General features: G+C 38.0%; 3 protein-coding genes across 9 annotated transcripts in view; 1 reads left to right on the top strand and 2 right to left on the bottom strand.

Moving 5' to 3' along the window:
* Positions 1 to 3,933, top strand: part of asic1c (acid-sensing (proton-gated) ion channel 1c) — an 87,667-nt gene extending 83,734 nt beyond the window's left edge. For all 7 annotated transcript variants that reach the window (XM_051408821.1, XM_051408733.1, XM_051408900.1 and 4 more), the window contains one exon: positions 595 to 3,933. In XM_051408821.1, the coding sequence (XP_051264781.1) occupies positions 595 to 673 (79 nt within the window). In that variant the 3' untranslated portion in view covers positions 674 to 3,933. The remainder of the gene's footprint in view (positions 1 to 594) is intronic.
* An 832-nt stretch (positions 3,934 to 4,765) lies between these two features.
* Positions 4,766 to 12,296, bottom strand: cdk5 (cyclin-dependent kinase 5). The gene is made up of 12 exons (XM_051409028.1): positions 12,097 to 12,296; positions 11,697 to 11,785; positions 11,546 to 11,613; positions 11,382 to 11,442; positions 11,244 to 11,300; positions 11,014 to 11,109; positions 10,780 to 10,854; positions 8,783 to 8,879; positions 7,980 to 8,051; positions 7,727 to 7,785; positions 7,551 to 7,631; positions 4,766 to 7,272 (listed from the first exon to the last, which is right to left on the bottom strand). Exons 1-12 carry the CDS (start codon positions 12,131 to 12,133, stop codon positions 7,186 to 7,188), a joined length of 879 nt encoding a protein of 292 aa, XP_051264988.1. The 5' UTR covers positions 12,134 to 12,296; the 3' UTR covers positions 4,766 to 7,185.
* A 975-nt stretch (positions 12,297 to 13,271) lies between these two features.
* abcb8 (ATP-binding cassette, sub-family B (MDR/TAP), member 8) lies at positions 13,272 to 19,149 on the bottom strand. Its single transcript, XM_051408269.1, has 16 exons — positions 18,936 to 19,149; positions 17,971 to 18,301; positions 17,712 to 17,867; positions 17,149 to 17,243; positions 16,904 to 17,009; positions 16,650 to 16,811; positions 15,726 to 15,811; positions 15,503 to 15,600; positions 15,289 to 15,394; positions 15,138 to 15,171; positions 14,910 to 15,046; positions 14,731 to 14,825; positions 14,511 to 14,644; positions 14,223 to 14,370; positions 13,894 to 14,144; positions 13,272 to 13,696 (listed from the first exon to the last, which is right to left on the bottom strand). The coding sequence occupies exons 1-16, from the start codon at positions 19,037 to 19,039 to the stop codon at positions 13,613 to 13,615; spliced, it is 2,127 nt and encodes a 708-aa protein (XP_051264229.1). The 5' UTR covers positions 19,040 to 19,149; the 3' UTR covers positions 13,272 to 13,612.
* Between the last annotated feature and the right edge of the window lie 123 nt (positions 19,150 to 19,272).

The raw sequence follows: 19,272 nt of genomic DNA on the forward strand, positions 1-19,272 counted from the left end.
TTTGCACAAAATATAAATGGTTCTTTGTCTGCTGGAATAGCCATTTTTGCCTATGGGACTACCAATGGTTGTTATCCACTTATCAGCAGTTATCTACTCATGGAGCACATACAGAGAAATGCAGACTTATGTGGATGTTTCAACTTCCGTAACTATAACTATTTAACATGCTAGTGTAAAAAACAGGACTAAAAATATGCTGTTTTCTTTCTCTTCTCCCTCCTTTCATTCATCTTTTCCCCACCTCCCCCTGATTTTCTTTAAACTCTCTTTTTCACTGCCTGTGAAACATATGCGATGTGGCCGATCTTGGAACTTCCAAATCTGTTGTGTTCATTACCTCATCATCATCCACATATGTTTCTGTCATTCATTGCCATTATATATCCTATCCTTATTTCTCCTCACCTCATATGTTTTTTTTACCTCCGCGTCCCTCCATCGTCCTGGTCGCTCTCATTTTACCTGTGGCTCATTTCTTTCCTACATCCTCATCCTCATCCTCATCATCATCATCATCACCACTCCCTTCATCGCCCCTCCCTTAACCCGGTTGAACTCGTCTTCCCTCCTTCCCTTCCCTCTGTTTTGCAGAGCACCTGTGACACCCTCCGGAGTCACTCGGACAGTCTCGGATTCACGCCGAACATGTTACCTCGTCACCCGACTCTAGGCAACTTTGAGGAGTTTGCTTGTTGACAACATAAAGTAGGGGTTCGGGGTGGGGTGGCACATCTGGGGGACTTGACAGCAAACTGTGAAATAATGTATGTATTTAACAGAAAACGGTTGAGTGTATAACTCAAAAACGTATAGTAGAGTTTATCAATGCCTGAATAGAAATAGAATACTATCATCAGAAGAAAAAGAGACCACTTCCAAACAGAACTCAGGTTTAACTGCCATGTCAAGGCATCAGTGTTAATTTATTCATGTTTCATTTTGTGCATTTTGTTTTGGGTTTTTTTTATGCGGTCACATTGGAGTAAACAATCAGTGAAGATAAATGTGTCCAAAAAAAAAAAAAAAAAAGGTTTCTGACCTGTGTTGAGATGAGTTATAAAGTACTGTTGTGCTTGTTTTGCTGTACATCTATCCAAAAAACAAACGAATACATGTGGATTGGTATGTGTAGCATTACAGTTTCTTATCAGTGTTACGTCTCCGGCATCTAACCAATGCTGTATTGAGTGACCTTATACTTGTCACCAGTTTGAACAGGAGAGCTTTTTTAGATATCTGCTCGACTTTAATGAGCCGATTGTTGGTTAAAGGAGCTGCTCGTACCTGAATCAAAACACTAGACGAGTGTTTAATGTTGCCTTTTGCTATTATGAGGCTTTGATTTGTCTCATCAATTTAGACGACTGTGCTTATTTAATTCAAAAACAGAAGAGAGCTTGATTATTTGTACATATGCAAGTATCTAGTTTTGTTCCATGTGGATCCCAGAACAGCAGAAACTACTGAATTGGATGTTTTTTGTTAACTTTAGTCACTTTTTACACAGAGTAAGGGTCATAAAAAGAAAATTAAGAGGCTGAAAAAGGCTGTTGATTGTATCTTTTTATCTTTATATAGCTGACATTTCAATTTTCATTGTTTTCCCATCGTTGGGGGATAGTGTTGCTGTGCTGATTATCACACACACAAAAAAACAAATGCTAGCATGCAGCTTGCTGTAAAAGTTGGCCCTTATTTACATTGAATTCATCCGAAGAGAAACAATCAGGCTTTCCTTTTTGCCTTTTTAATAATCCTCAGCTACGTTTTTTCATTACTGTGTCTTAAAGGTGTCCATCAGCACAATCCCCTGTGATAGTAATCTATTCTCTATGGAACATAAGTAGAGTTTAAAAGGCTTGATGGTGACATTCCTAAACTTGACAGAAATGTGTAAATATCCGCAATCAAATGCCATGAAGAAATTCTATACCGCTCATGTGAGACATTGGTCAAATATGCTGTATATATCTATCTATATATATAAATATAGATATATATAGATCAAAAATGTTTCCTCATCTGTTCTTAAACCAGAAGGAATTTGGACTTTCTATCTGGATGGACCATAAGTGTCTTTGAGTTTCTGGTGATTATAACATGACTGACAACTAAATAGACTTTATTAGATTCAAGAGAATTGCCTCAAAACATCGAAAACCACCATGCACCTCAGCCCCATTCAGTTCAGTTGGTTTATAACAGAAATGCATTGTACAATTTTACCATTGTCCTTTTATTATTATTATTATTATTATTATTATTATTATTATTATTCCAGAACATGTAATAAGTCACAAATAACAATTTGTGATGTATAAATGATCAAGTATAATAAACTCTATATTTACCCATCATACTCACGTACACAACTTTTCTTCCTATCTTCTTGTGAGTCTACTTCCTCTATTGTTAATGTTCACTGTTATTTAAATCCTTGACACTACAACTACGGACTTGTAGGTACATATCCTCACTATAAATACTTTACTAAAAGTTCAGAGAAGAGTTTTTTTAATATGTGAAACTTTCAAGTATTATGCCAATCAAGTAAGTGGTGTTCATAACACTGTAGCTTTATTACTCGGTTGTTTGTGTATTAGATGACTGTTGATGTGAAGCACAAACCCTTGGAGATCAGCCATCACTTGAAAGCCAATGACCGGCGTCTATGGTTGTGACTACCTTTTATGGCTCTAGTTTTAACTACACACACTGTTAGACGCAGTGTGTTCACTGCTCCAGCATTAACATAAATAAGAGCGTTCTCCAAGAGAAGGCCAGAGATCACCTTGAGAAGAGACGTTGTCCAAATATAAATTTTACCTTTCAGGAAACAAAAAAGGTGAATCAGTGGCGTTGTCTCATGAGCAATAAATGCACTGAATCCGATACAACTGTTATAAAATTGACATTAAAAAAAAACAACAACATTTGATTTGAGATCCCCATTTTCAATTCATGACGTATTCAACAGCTGGAATGGATGTAGACTGGCCAGCTGCCAGCCGAAACACAGATGTATGATATGACGATTGTATATTAACCATCATTAGCCAAATAAAGGGACACAAATGCCAATTCATGTTACACAATGATGCTTTTCTGATGCTGCTGCATTGCCATGCTGATTTCGAGTGTGTGTGTGTGTGTGTGTGTGTGTCATGTTGGGTTAGAAAGCATAAAAATGACCCAGCATTTAGCGCAAACTGTGGATGAAGGATTTGTGAAAATGCCCTGGGTCTTTACCTCTCTCTCCCCACCCCCTGCCTTACTACCAGTCAAAGAACAGCAGAGTGTATGTGAACTGGCAGAAACTATTACGTAACTGTTTGTGCTCTTTAAGTAGTCCTCGATTGATATTTACTGCATAGTTATGGCCAAGTCGAAAACAGTATTCTGTATATTTCTGTCACCCAACACCTAGATTTGAACTCTTTTATTCTTACAGTTAATCATTTATGTCACATCACCCATTTTCTTCCTTGCATGACCATTGTGTATTCCTATTATCTGGTCTCTTAATGTAATCTTAGCCATGCTATTCACTTTGTAAGGTCCAAAATGTATTTTTGGAGCCAGATGAATCAAAATGGTGTTCTCCACATCACGTGATTACAACATTAAAATCCTCCTCAAACCAGGCTTGGGATCGTGCAATACTCGAAAAGAAAGATATTGTGCATTTGTGGGAAAACTGTGATATCTTTCTGTCAATTTTTATGGATTAAATAAATATAACATGGCTTGAAGTGAAACTAAAATGTGCCTTCAAGACTGGTTCTTACAGGTAACATCAAGATATTCATGCGCACAAACATCTGAGAAACTGAACTTGCTTCATCTGGCTCTATGTACTTTATGTGCATTTTATTGTAGATATGTGATTTTAACTCTGAACTGTACATTAAATAGTTAATATACACTTAACTATGTGTAACGTAGTGAGTTTTAAGTCAAACAGTCATGAGTGTTTTTTACTTTGACACCAAACTGCGTGCAAACTTTAAGGCCCTGGAAACATTATTCTCCTTACCGCCTTCTCATTATGAATGATGTGATTCCACCTTAATGCAAAGCTTTCTGCTACACTTGTTTGAGCTCTTCTCATTGGTTAAAGGTTGGTGGGGCTCAGCTGGAAATAGGTGATGTCACAGTCACAGCACCAATCAGGATTTTGAACATTTGAATAAGAATTTAATGAGTTTTGTTTACTTCAGTCTTGATGGTACAGATTAGCTTTTTGACTGTTAAAACTGTCAATTATCATTTTTATTCAAAAACGCTGAATTTTATTGTTGCTTATTGAGACATATTCTTTTATGTTGATATTTGTCAAGTTTTCAAGGATCAATTGGATCAATCCCAGCAGCCTAGCCCGGTGTACACTGGTTGTTACACATCAACCTGGATTTGTTCCTAAAATGGTGACATAGTCTAGGTGGCTTCTGAATGAGCAAGCTGTGTAAATAATTTTCTAAGAAAAGCACAAAGACACAAAAAATATCATACCACAAGTTGTCATGGATACAGGACAGCTACTAAATGAATGGACCTTCTTGTGAGATTACTTTATCAACTACCATTAACTTTTAAACTCAAATTTTAAGACTACACAAACGAGAACATTTAAACATTTATATATAAACTATATTTCCATGACAGCTGGGCAGACTCCATCTGCTGAAGTCCAGAACAGCTACTAAATGGACCTCGAGGTGAGACAAAAGTTGTTTCCAAGGTCAAGAATGAACTTCCAGTCTCAAAAGCAAACTTATGTTTGTATTTATGTCTTATTGGCTGAAATATACACAGAAAGAATCACTGACAACATCTGTCCCAAGTTCTACCAACAAAAGCAAAGATACTAGCAAAGTGCAAAAACCCACTCTTCATTCAGAATTTAAATGTAAGCTGTGTAAAGTAACTCTACAGCAGTTAGTCTGAAATGTCCTATAATCACAAGATTATGAAATACTGAGAGAAAATGCTTTTGTTTTGTCATTATAACTTAATCCATACACACACACAACCTTCAAACATTTCAAATTCTAAAAAGAACCTGCTAAATGCTATAGATCCGAGTATCACTGAATCATTCAGAAAAGAGTTTCTGTACCAAATTAAGTTGTGCTACATTTAAACGAATGCAAAAACATGAGCAGACATTCCATCATTAATAAATACATGCATCCATTATCTTGTCTTACATCAGCAAAATGAAAATAAATCCCTTCCCTATTAACAGATACTTCAAATGACTCATTATGTTGGCTTTTTTACGGGATGAGGAGCACTGTAACAATCTGGAGTAAAATAACACTGCAAGCTGTTAACCATGTTAATATAAGTAACCAAAATGGAAACAGCTAATGGTGCAAATCAATCATTATATGAAAATACATTTTATCAGTGGAGTTTTCATCTCTAATTTAACTATTACAAAAGCATTTCAGAAAAAAGCTACAATACATTAGTACAATAATGAGAACGATGATGTCAAAAAAACATAAATGTGTCACTAATGGTCCACTAGTATTAACATATATTGGCCCATTTTATTGATAACCGGCTATAATCCTGGCTGTCAGTGTAAAACATATTTAATAATATTGATAACTAAACGATTTAAAATAAAACTGTCAGTTACAAAGTGCACAAAAGACAAATACAAAAAAAAAGAAGGAAATAAGCCTGAGAAAAAAAGAAATTTATAAATTAGCTTCCCATGCTATGATACAATCTTGTAATAGGTAGAGGGACAAAGAGTTGTATTTTTACTATGTGAAATAACAGTATTAAAGGTCCGTTGTCTGTTCTGGTCAAAATAAAATAAAATAAAATAAAGTGTATTTTATAGGTCTGTAATTGCCTATTAGACTTTCTAGAAAGTTTCCAGGAAATAAGTATGTAATTTGGTACTAATAACAGGAGGGACATAAATTAATCGATACACTTCCAATTAATACTTCTAATTAATTCATTGTAAAACAGATCAACTGAACATGTAAACTGAAATTTGTTTACAGACAAACATACAATTTAGTATATATGGAGAATAAAGTTTCCAATAATATGTGAATCATTTCTGAATATACACACTAAGGTTTGATTGGAATTCTTTCAAAGACCAACCAATAATTAGTACCAAATTACAAACAGTAGTTCTGTATTCGTAGGAAATTACAGACTTGTAAAAAGAAAAAGAAAGAAACATTGACGTAACCCTACACAATTTCCAAATAAATCGCTTGTGGTTCCAAAAACGGACAAATCAATCTATTCATTCAAGCGGTATTGTAGCATTAGTTGCCCCAAGAATCTGCGGTCTCCACTAGAGCCAATATATCAGTGGATATTAACTAATCCCACATGTATCAGTGCTGGCGTATATTGCGGCTAAAGAGTAACAACAAACTGCGGAACAGAAATGCCAAAGATATGTTTGAGACCATTCAGAAATACAGTCCACATGTAGCTCAATCAAACAAATTTAAGTGATGTTTATGTTTTTGTAGTTATGGAAACAGAATAATATCATTGTCACATTTTCTAAAATCCCAAATGTTATATTGGTATTGAAACTCCTGAATCGCTACAGTTTAACCTTAAGGCTTCTATATGAGAACAAATTGGCAAAACTGCTTTTGCAAGACAGATTACAGTCAGAACTGAAACCATAATGTTAGAAAGGCTGTTTGGGTAGCTGATCCAGTGTGTTCTAGCACTTTGAGTTGAAGTTATCCAAAATGAATTCACCAAATGAGATCACCACAGATTCAAAGGGCCTTTTTTTCTCCATTCATGATCAACTATTAAAAAAGTCAGAAATAAACAGTATGTTCATTTCGGTGTTTTGGAGCAAAGGGACTTCTTGTTGACAACCATTTCCACAGGTATAAAATTTATTCAATGCAACACATAGTGCACCCTCCCACATTAGTGCTAATTAACTGGGAGGCATGTATGTACCAAATTTAACAGGCTTGCAACTTAAAAGAACTTAAAACCTTGCAGAGCCACTAGGACTTTGTTCCACACGGAGGCACAGCAGAATGAAAGCAGGAGAGTGTTTGAAAACCAGTGAGGGATTTGCCTTGTTGGGACTGGTCCTAATGACCCAACAGAGTGAAGGGATGATTGATTCTGGCGGCTGAGGTTCAGCGAGAAGCAATTTTGCATTTAGGGTGGGCAGAAATCGGCGAAGTAAGGGTGCTGCAAGGCCTCTTCTGCAGAGATCCTCTGGACAGGATTACATTTTAACAGGTTCTGGGTGAGATGAAAGGAAATATTTTAATACGGAATACATATTTTATGCAAGCAAAGCTGTTTATTAGCAACACAATACGGTATTTGTAGCTGAAGTTACTGAAGTATTTGCACAAACTATTATTAAGAAAAGATTACTTAAAACCACAGATGTAAACATTTGTTTTGATTTTTGAATACATGAACAAGTGCATGCATAATAGAAATCCAAACATTAATGCAGCCGCTTTTATTCTGAAAAATACAAAAAAAGGAAGGCAAGTTGAAAGTTTAAGTACCTGGAGAAGATCCCGTCCTGTGCTACTTAGTTTGGGGACCACGTTCACCAGTGAGGTGGTGGCTGGATACATGGGATATGGCTGCAGGTAGAAAGAGGAGCAGAGGTTAAGTTCACACACGGTGTACACTCCCATCCACTGTGGGCCTTACAAAATAAATGACATCAATAATTTACCTTATAATCGGGGAGTTTGGTCATCGTCTGCCACTGTTCTTCAGTTGGTGTACCCAACAATGTACCATGTGGTTAAAGAAAAACTTATTGCAACAGAGAGGTGTGTCCGGACTTACACTTACAGTAAATCATTGAGCGCATAGTAGATCAATAGTTCTATCTGAACAAACCCCTCAGAGGCCGACATAAAGTGCGTAAGCAGAAGATCCACACTGTCAATATACTAACACGTGACGTAAAAAGAGAAAAAGATATCTGAAGATTCTTTTCAACTGGTCGTCCACATCGTTCCCGGGGAATAAAGGCCTTCCAGCGTTAGCCAGCTCTGAAAGCGATATGGAATCAAAGTGAAACACGATTAATATTTTATATATGGTTTACTTTAGACTTTATACTTCAATACATCAATATATTCACTAAACAAACCAACAAACACACAGATTCAATCTAACCTTAAGAACGGACACACAGACACCGAAAACAAACTATAAACTTGAATTATGACACAGGATAAAAACATGTATGTTCAAAAGACTCATTCCATAGTGGTCCTGGCCTGTCCCATTATACACATTGTGTCATTTTTATAATAAAATACTGAAAACACCCAGCTGTCTCACCCATCTCTTCTCTTTCCATTTCATATTAAAAAAAAAAAAAAAAGAGTATTTTTCATATTGTGTGTTTAACAACTGATATATTCCAAATATTTCACATCATCTGATAAGGTTTTTTACATTCTAGCAACATATTTAAAGGATTTAGTTCCAAAAGTACCTTATATTTGAATTTTGACTATGTGTAGTATAGTTTACACCTATGTTGTTACTACACTCAAACTCCAGTAAATAGCCAGGCGTGAGGGTATTCAGACATTTATAAAGATGACTTGCAAGATACTGAACCTTGTGAGCCATGTTTAAACATTGTAGTGACTTCTACTACAACCTTCTACTAAAATGGAAGTATTATGATTTTTCTTATTATTAGTGTCAACAGTATCCTATAGTCACATTAGGTACCAGAACAATCTCAAACAATCAATCGCACACAAACCTGCAAATATGCATCCAGCAGACCACATGTCAATTGAGGTAGAATAAAGTTTAGCACCAAACAGCACATCTGGAGGCCGGTACCACAATGTCACCACCTACGTACAAATCACAGGGTTAAGTGTAACAATTAGACCAATTACACCAATTATCACAGCCAAACTGGTGTCACCACAACTGTTCAGGCATTCAGCATAATGGCCACTCTCCGGGGCGGGTGTTATTTTGTACTATTTTTATTTATTTTTTCTCAAAGAAAGGGATTTAGCAGCACTGTCACTAACACTAAACAGTCAGCTTACATCAGCCATCTGGTTCCCATTACACCTTCTTGACATTCTAACAAACTGCTGCTTTGTCCATTGTCGAGTGTTTTATAGACATTTTTCCAGGTTATGTGAAAATGCGTTTGGTGAAGTGCACAGATAGAAAAGAGTAACAAGAATAAATTGGAAAACTATAGAAAAGTTGTATTTCGCAGAGAGTGAATGTGTGGGCTGACTGAAAGCAGTTGGAAGTGCTTGTTTCAGCTTGAAAGGTTTGAAAGTTCAATTCAGTGCAGAGGTTTGTTGTGTGACCACCTGCTACAGAATCACGACTAACTTTTCATAAGCCATTTTTACAGAGAAGCTCGATTCGAAAGTCATTTCAAAACGTCACATACTGAGTCACGACCATTTGCAGTATATTATTTTTTTATTTACATTTTGTTTTTTAAAAAGTGACGCACAAAGATGACATAAATTGAACATATTCTAATGCCTTTTTAAGGCTTTGCAAGGAGCCTGGAGCACTGTGTTTAAAACACACCTGCGGGTTGTGGGAGATTTTTTATTCATGTTGACAAATGGTTTTATGAAGTAGAATTTCAAAATAAGTGCAGGGAACTAACTTGCACCTGAATAATACTTCTGTTACTGCTTCACTTTAACTTTGGGTTGCCAGATAAGTAGTTTTTACAAAGCCTAAGAAAAAGTAAGAACACTGATAAGACTCCACTGTGGATTTCACTTGCTAATAAATTAAACCAAATCCACATACTATCATCCTAACAACTTAAGGTACTGTATTTAATTCAAGCTGCATGTACTACATACAGTATATCTGTTTACTGTGAAAGGATCATTCATATCTTCTTGCTGAAACAGTGCTAAGAGTCTCAGGGTAAAACATCCTCTGAAATGAAATGACCTTTTACAATGACCTTACTTCAGATTCTCAATGCTTAAAACTCGGTTGCCCTCTAGGTTTTTTTGTTTATTACATTTTCAGATCAGTAGCATCACCCTGGGTCAAGTGCCGCCTCTTGAGATTGGCTCGCCGGGCCCTTAGGTCAGCCAACCAAAAACCATTAAACCTATCTGAGACTCGCCTGTCATTTCTCTGAAGGAATCAGCAACCCAAAAAAAAGACAAAACACCACTTAAACCACATGCTGCTGTGTGTTCCACTCTCTCCCATCATTGATTTAACAGCTTAACTTCAGGGCCTCAGAGAAACACAGTCCATCGACTGTTCACACATATAATAAGGGCAATTTAACAGCCTTAAAAAACATGGGAACATTGGGGTAGAGGCCATGCGTTTGCCCTTGTTGTTCCAGTTTCTATCTTACTACTCATATTTGATTACTTTATACTGAGATATGGATTTTTAGGTCATATCTTCCAGCCCTAAAACAAAGCCTGAAAGCTGATGAGATATTGTTTGATTTTAAAACTAGGAAAATTGATTTTTTAGCAGAGATTTGGGACTATTTACCTTGGCTACACAGACATAAAGCAACTTCTATAAAAGTCCAGATTAAAGAGCAGAAATGTCTCTGCCTTGCCAATTTAAAATCCCTCAAAGGCAATCAAAGTGTTCAGATATCAGTCTCCGAATTGGTTTCTCCTTGAAGGTGCCACACATCAATGCGAATGTCACACAGGTTAAACATTTTAAAAGATGGAAGAAGTCAGTTATTAGCACCTGCTGTGTTAATGAAGTACAACCTACCTCTGCTGAGTAACACCTCACAGGAATGCCAAAGGCTCGAGCCAAACCGAAGTCCGCCAGCTTCAACTCTCCATTCTGTAGACACAGACACAGGTTACCAAAACTTCCCATTTGATATTACCACAGACTAATAAACTACATCCTCCGTGTGGCATCAGATTTAGCCGTCATCTCATATAGTAACATATATTTACCAGCCTTCAAGTCAAAATCCAAATGCACCTAAACACTCACTCTGTTAATGAGGAGGTTCTGTGGCTTCAGATCTCTATGAAGAACGTTTCGACTGTGACAGAAAGCGAGGCCTTTCAACAGCTGGTACATGAATGACTGCGTCGGAGAGAGAAAGACTGAGTTTACAGACATAACGCTCAAACAAAAAAACAAAAAAACAAGCCATCTATACAGCATGTATTAAATCCGATAGGCTGTCCTGAGTAAAATCCAGGATGTTTATCTCTCACCTTCACAGTTTCAGGATCTAGATCCCCATTGCAGCTGTCAAAATACTTCTTCAAATCCTTAAGTTGATAAGAGACACACATTAGCCTTAGAAGGTACACATTAAAACATACAGTAGGTTTGGGATGACTCTATCTCACCTGATCACAATATTCAAAAACCAAGGTTAACTTCTTGTCACTGTGCAAAACATCATGTAGTCTGCAGAAGACACAACAGCTTTAAGTTACCATCAGGGTTAAACGCAAACTGCTTGGTATTTTATTTATTTACATCTGACTTCCAGTTTGGGCAGCAGACTGACCTGACAATGTTTTTATGCTTTAGTTCCTTCAGAAGACAGATTTCTCTCAGAGCAGAACTTGGCACCCCCTGAAAGAAATGACACCCAGCTCGGTTAGCACCAGCATGCTAACCACTCATGAAATGTACATTAGTTATGTTAGAAACAAAACCTCGTCGTCGTCGTCCAACCGGACCCTCTTCAAGGCCACAATTTCGTGGGTTTCTCTGTTTTTAGCCTTGAACACTGTCCCGTACGTACCTACGGAGCAGATCACAATAACACGTATCGTATTGATGAATGGCAACCTACAGAGATGCTAACATTAGCTAGCGACCTAGCTAGCGTTAATATCGTAAAGGCTAACAGGCAGGACTCTTGTCTCCGACTCTTCACCTTTCAGTGTGAGTAGAAACCGTGAGCTCAGCTTTGTCTCTGGTTAACTGAGGAATTAACGCTGGTTAGCTCACAATCTAGCTACCGTTAGCTAGCACTGCAACTACATGAATGCTACTTTAGCAAACCAGGGTAGCTAATATTAACTTTATTTTAAAAAAGCGCATGAAACTTACCCTCTCCGATTTTTTCAAGCTTTTCATATTTCTGCATGTTTGGCCAGTGAAGCCAGCCTCGAACAAGCTAGCAAACCAATGACTGATTAAAGCCCCAAATGGGGGTTAATAGTGTTATGATAGCTAGCGTTAGCCTAAAGCTATCTGCACTTGCTGCTCCTGGTCGGTCTGCAGCAAAGCTTCTCTTGTTGGTCATCTAGGGGCCAAAAGATGAATTGCAGCATCCTTGAAAGCAAAGCATAGCTAGATGCAGAAACGTGTAAGTAGCACAAGCAGTTTTCTGCTCTTGGGAGAGATTTTGTGACAGGGTTTGGTCATAAAGCACTGTGTACAAATGGTAAACATTAATCACTCTTCAACTTGACCCCACCTGATGTGAAGGATGTGTAAACTTACTGTAGAATATATGATATCTGAAAAGTACCACCTTAATGTGTTTCCATTGATTCAATTGATCATTTGTAATCTAATCTCAAACTGCAGATGGATTCTTCTAGGAAGCTGTCAGGCTGTATGTTAGTGTACTTTGATTTATCTTGTACAGGCAGCCTAATCTGCCTGGTTATTGATGGAAATGTTATTTCCAATCTTCGATTTTTACGTGTTCCATTTAGCAAATGAGCCCATAATACAATTAATGAATAGTAATTGCAGGAATATTCACCGGTGACTTTATGTCAGCGCTCAGATAAATTAACAAATATCAAAAAGGGGACATTAAAGTTATATTACACCACCTTTCTTTTGGCTTCTGTATGGTTTGAAAGGTGATTGTAAAGAGTTTGTAATTTCCAGCAGTTGTGTCACAATAGATTACTGTATATCCAGAGGTAGACGCCAGCCCTAATACACTGTTAACAGCTGTCACCTGTATATGGGAGGTAATATTGGTGCCAAAATAGCAGTTCCTCCCTAGGTGTCACATCTAAACAGAACGGATAATTGTGGGGAGCAAGTGAAGCACAGAAAGTAAATTACATTTCATTTTTTTTAATCCACCAGTAAAGTACAGGGTTTTAACTGTAGGATCAATACAAGAAAAAACACTTTCTAAGAAACATATACTGCTCCTTATTTAGGTTTAGTTTCTTCAACCTTTTATTTGTGACAATGGAAGATGGAAATTTTGTCTATTGTGACGCATAAAAAAAGGAAAAAATAAAGTATACCGGCACTCTCAGTGAAACAAACTTTAATTATTTTTCTACCACATTATAATTTATCATTCTATACAAGATAAAGAGAAAACAGTGTTATGAAATTTCCATTAAGGTAGATAACTGTACAGTAGTGTGGTTTGTTATTCATCACAGGCTGATCCAGTTGGTCCACTTATACATTTACATACATACATTTGAGTTTGTCATAAAACTAGACAGAGAGAGCTGGTAAATTTACACAACATGTTTTACATAATTTATCTGTTCAGGCAAACCTTTCCTATGAATTTCATTTAAAAGAAATCCCATTACTCATCACAGTCTCATTGTAGATCTACATTAAACAAGTTTTGTGTTCATTTCTTCCCCTCAGCTCTTTGCCTGCGGATCAGATCAGAATAAAGTCCTCCTTTGCTCAGCAGCTCCAAGTGAGTCCCAGCCTTAAAAGAAAAGACGAAGCTGTTAGATATAATTAAAACTTATATTATAAAGTAAGTACTTTGAGATGGAAGGAACCAATTTACCTGTATGAAGTCAATTCTGTTCAGTGTCTCTCTGAACTTACAAGACAGTCTGATTAAATTAGCCGAGACTTTTAGGAGGAGATAAGAGCACCTCCATTTCTCTGAATACTCACCTCCACGATGCGGCCATCACTCATGACGCAGATGAGGTCGGCCCCTTGAATGGTGCTCAGCCGGTGGGCGATGATAAGCACAGTGCGACCCTTTGTGGCCCTGTCCAGAGCCTCCTGCACCACTCGCTCTGATTCAGCATCCAAGGCGCTGGTGGCTTCATCTAGCACCAAGATGCTAGGGTTCTTGATCAAGGCGCGGGCGATGGCGATGCGCTGTTTCTGGCCACCAGATAACGTCACACCTCGTTCACCTGGGTTAAAAGATCTGGAGCTAAATTTAAATTTTTACGCAAATTTTAATATTTAAAAGCCTAAACAAGAGCACATACCAACCACAGTGTTGTAGCCATCTGGGAAACCTGTAATGAAGCGGTGAGCATTGGCTTGCTTGGCTGCATTAATGACCTCAGCATCTGTGGCCTCAGGCTTCCCAAAGCGGATGTTCTCCATGACAGATGATCCGAACAAAACTGGCTCCTGCAAAGACACAAGGTGGGAGATACTGTGAAAACTGGAACAGCCATTAAAGTTTATAATTAAAAGTTTTATTAAACTGACAAATTATTTATAACCCTATTTTAAGAAACTGGGATGCCTTAATGATGAACAATACCTACTTGATTGATAAATCCAATGACTTGTCCCCTGAACCAGGCCAGATCAAGTGTTCGGATGTCAAGTCCGTCCAGCATGATTACACCACTGGTGGGGTCATAGAAACGCTCCAGCAAGGACGCCACGGTGGACTTTCCTAAAATGTGTTGCATCAATCATTAATAGGCTCGCACTCATATCACTTACACGTCGCACATTTACAAGCATAAACAAAAAAATTACCTCCTCCAGATTCTCCAACAATGGCAACAGTTTTAGAAGGTGGAAGCGTTAAGTTGAACTTCTTCAAGATCTGATGGCCAGGTCTTGTTGGATAGCTATAAATATACGAAGAAGAAATCAATACACAGAATCATTTGATATTTATGTTCAGTTAATGTCGATTTTTATTTTCAATTAACCTGAATGAAATGTCCGTAAAATCCACTCTTCCTGTCAGAGAATTGTACGGGATGCGTCCTCCTCCAGACAGTGGAATGGTTGGCTTCAAAGCGAGGTATTCAAAAACTCGGGCCCCAGAGCTTAATCCTCTCACCATCTGTAGCAAATGTTAGAAATTGGCTTGATTTCGAAGTAACTGAGATTTCTACAAATGCACACATAATGTGTCTCACATCATTTTTACTCACCTGTCCAAAAAGGATAGAGATACTGGCCAATGACCTGAGCATAAAGAGAATGCAGGAGTTATACCCTAAACATCAGCTACTTTTACACTAATGCATTTAATTGTAAATGGTAACAATGAGCAAACTTTGTGGGGCAACTTGTGTCTTTTACCTCTGAACAGTCTGGGAAGCAACAAGGAAAGACATGAGGTCTCCAGGGGACATTTCACTTCTAGAAATTAAAGTCCCTCCAGCAAAAATAGTTCCTAGGACAATGCCTGTATTAACAGCACATAACACAGAAACATTAAGGTACTGGATATCGTCAGATACAGCGCCAATTTGCTCAACATTGTGTTTATCAGTTAACAGTAAAATATGCTCACAGTTCAGGGCAATGTTTGACATTCCTTGAAAAACTGCTATTCCAGTGCCAAGATTTTCATTTATTTCACATGACTTGTCAACTTCATATGCATATAACCTGGAGAAAAAAAGATTTAGAAAATTCAAACATAACACATAATAACATTATATCTCTAAAATACAGTATACAGTGTCTCTACAGGTACTATGGCGATGAGTATACCAAAATATACTCTCTCTTACTGGAGCTCACGCTCCTCCATTGCAAAAGCTTTCACTGTCCGCACATTGCCAAGTGCCTCATCTGCCACTCCTGTTGCTTTTGCCACCTTAAATTAAACACAGTTATGTCAATTCACAGTCAGACAGCAGATCACACTTCAATTTACACACTGTAAGAAGACACTGATTATGACTATCTTGAGTTTTGCACTGTAATAATACGTGGGTTCCAAACTCATTCATATCAAGGAGTCCCAAAATAGCTGCACATTAAACCACGGACCCCTAATTTGAGAGGATTTTGTCTTGAGGAACCTCTGTCTTGAGTTTAAAAATATATATATATATTCAGGTTTGAAGATAAAAAAAAGTCTTCATCTGCAATCAATGATCAAACTACAATTATTATTAATTACAGTCAATCACAGCCTTCCTTTTCTTCTTCCTTGTTCCAACTTCCAAAAAATTTGATAAAGTTTAAATATTCTATTCCTCCTTTTGCTGGGGACCCCCTACAATCCACTCAAGGACCCCTGCTGGTTCCTGGAAACCAGTTTGAAAACCATAACATAATTAAGCTTCATGGTAGCAGTGCAAAGACTGGTTCTGAAAACCACCAGCAAACTGGAGGACACAAATTTGTGTCACTTTTGACTATTGCTTATTTTCAGTGTAAATGACATCGACATATCTTTCTATTTGTATGTCAGCCCACAAGAATTATGAGAGTAGGCGTGAAGAAGAAATTGTAGAGAAACATTGCATCTTAACAGTTATGGGCAGACGTGAGAACAGATCTACATTGTATTAAGAGTATATCTGTCCCATTCGCTTGTTTTGAAATATGGCTGTTCTGATTTTACAGCCCCTTGTGACACGGCCGTAAAACTCAAACCGTATACAAGATATTGTGCAGTAGCAAAGATCCTGAGCAAAATGCATCACCTGTTCCTGAGACAAACGGGACAGTTTGCGGAGGAATGAGCCAATGAGAGCCCCGGCTCCCACGAGACATGGGAGGACAACTACTGTCAAACCTGTGAGTTTGGGGGAGATGATATAGAGAGAGACAAAACAACCAACTGTCTGTGTAACACTCCGTAGACCCTGCAAATATGCAACAAAAGAAAAAGGAATTAGAAAGTTAAAACTATATAGCGTTATTTATTATATTACAACACAAATACAGAACTTCATACCTGAGAGATGACCAATTTAAAGGAGGATTTGAACTCCTGAATGTCGGCAGTCAATCGATTCACAAGCTGCCCAGTTTTATTAGCATCAAAAAAAGCCACATCTTGCCTGTGACAAAAAATAACATTGACAGCGTTAAAGGGGCTTGTTGGACTGCAGATGCTTAATAGTGGACCATGAGCATATAAATGACAGCATCCTGTCCTGTCCAAGCATTCTTTTGCTCTAACACTGAGCGATTATGTACCTCAGTAAGGATGCGAAAAGGGTCTTCCTCATGTCTGCTGCCACTCTCTCCCCCACCCTCGAGAGCAGGATGATGTAGCCGCTCGTCAGCAGGCCCTGCACGAAGGAGGAGGTGATTAATGGCCAGCACAACAGACACAGGAACAAAACATGCAGATATAGAAATATTAACTTTCTTAAACAATGAGATCTGCAAACCGGGAAGAATTATTAAAAGAACCACAGTTATCCAATTCAACCACACTTACAGCCTCAAAGGTGATGGTATCGTAGAGTTGAACAACAATTCTCTGACACAGTTTCAATAGAAATATGGTATAATAATGGTTATTCCAGAGCGGTTTTATTGTCCAGATGTTACTTTTATTGCGTCCACCCACTGCATTTATTCTCAGTTAATTAACAGATAAATAAATGTCCAGTTATTATCCCTTATATTACAATTACATAATTTAAATGGTAATTAGCACAACACCTTGTGGAAATAGTTTAGACATTTATCTCCATTTGTTAACAGATCAACAATGGCTGATGGTACTTGTCGAGATTTTTCTGTGTACTTACTTGGATACCATACAGTCCAAGTAATTTCAGTGCAGGGTCTCTTATCTCTTGGACGTAATTCCTAGTCTGTTCTCTCAGGTGACGTGCCACAACGTTCACCAGCTCCCCGAGCATCAGTGGGATTTGAATATTCAAGATAGCGGCGCCAAAAGCAAGCTGGGAGAGAAGAAGAAAATTACTCATTTTAGTTGCATAAATGACATGTTACTGACATGTTACTATCTTAAATAATTTATTCTAGAAACCCTCTTAAGCTTACCACAACTGCACCAATGAGAGCAAACAGCTGAGGTTTGACAAATTCCCACAGGATATGCCATTTGAACTCAGGCACGGGGTTTTTGGCTACAGCTTCCACAGGGATGTTGTTATTCACATCTGCCTCGCAGTGGGCTACGTGACAAAACAGTCGTGCAGAGACGGTGAGTACTGCTGGTCCCAGGATGAACTTCAGAGCCACTCCCGGGGGTTTGGGCGTTCTGACGGTGGACTGGCGGACGGCTCTCTGAGTGAGGCTCCAGAGACGGCTGACAGCGTTTCCAGGCTGCTGTGAGGAGCTGTTTGTTTTACATCCTGGAGATGTGTACCACCTGGGTATGGGGAAGAATAATAATATAATTAGGAGTTCAGTAACTTATCATGAAAGTCCTACAAAGTTAATGTAACAAAGGATGTGGATTTTAGGCTGTAAGAGTTTAGACTGATCTGAATTAGGGCTGCAAATAGTATTGATCTGATGATTTTGTTTTTTCAGTTGATCATGATTGATGAATATTTTCTCAATCTTACATTGAAATCACAGTAGGAAGGAAGGGAGTGTGTCATGGGCAGTCTCAAATAACTTCTTCTGACCAAAACCCAAAGTTATTACATTTACACTGATGTGATAGGAGAAGCTGGAGCAGCTGAAACGATTAATTAATTATCGAAAATCAATTAAATGCCTGATGGTTTTTTTTACACTTGAAGAAACAACTTGACAAGCATGAAATTTGTTGATTAATTTTCTGTTGACTAATCAATGAGTGAACCTGTTTCTGATTAGAAACCTTTGTACACAAGTGCGTCCTAATGTATCTATATCTGAACACCAGAGGAAACCAGTTACTCTTTATATAAAATCAAAGCAGGCTAAGCTTGTCAGTGTCGATTAACTAACACATGGCTTAGCAGAAACAGATCGGCTGTCATTAGCTATACTAAACACCGGTCACATTACCCTACCGTGAAAGTTTCCATAAGTCTGCAGTGTTATTGCATCGCGGGTATAACGGCAATGACCGCACTGGAGCAGTGATGCTTGCTCTACAGCAGAGTAACTGCAACATGTTTAATGCTTATTTCAGTGATAACAAGCTCATTGAATTCAAATAGTCGTTAAGCTCTGCAATAATCCACAGGCAACCTGCAGGCTGCCATGTTGACTCTGACCCAGAGTGCATTTCTGTGACTACAGAGGAGGTCGTCTGTACCGTTAATATCGGCCTGTGACACCAGAGAGCTGGCTCATATCATAACAGGAGACAGACGGACCAATGTGAGGCGATTTGTGTCTCACTGT

Source organism: Dicentrarchus labrax, unplaced genomic scaffold, assembly GCF_905237075.1.
Source record: "Dicentrarchus labrax unplaced genomic scaffold, dlabrax2021, whole genome shotgun sequence".
Lineage (NCBI taxonomy): Eukaryota > Metazoa > Chordata > Actinopteri > Moronidae > Dicentrarchus > Dicentrarchus labrax.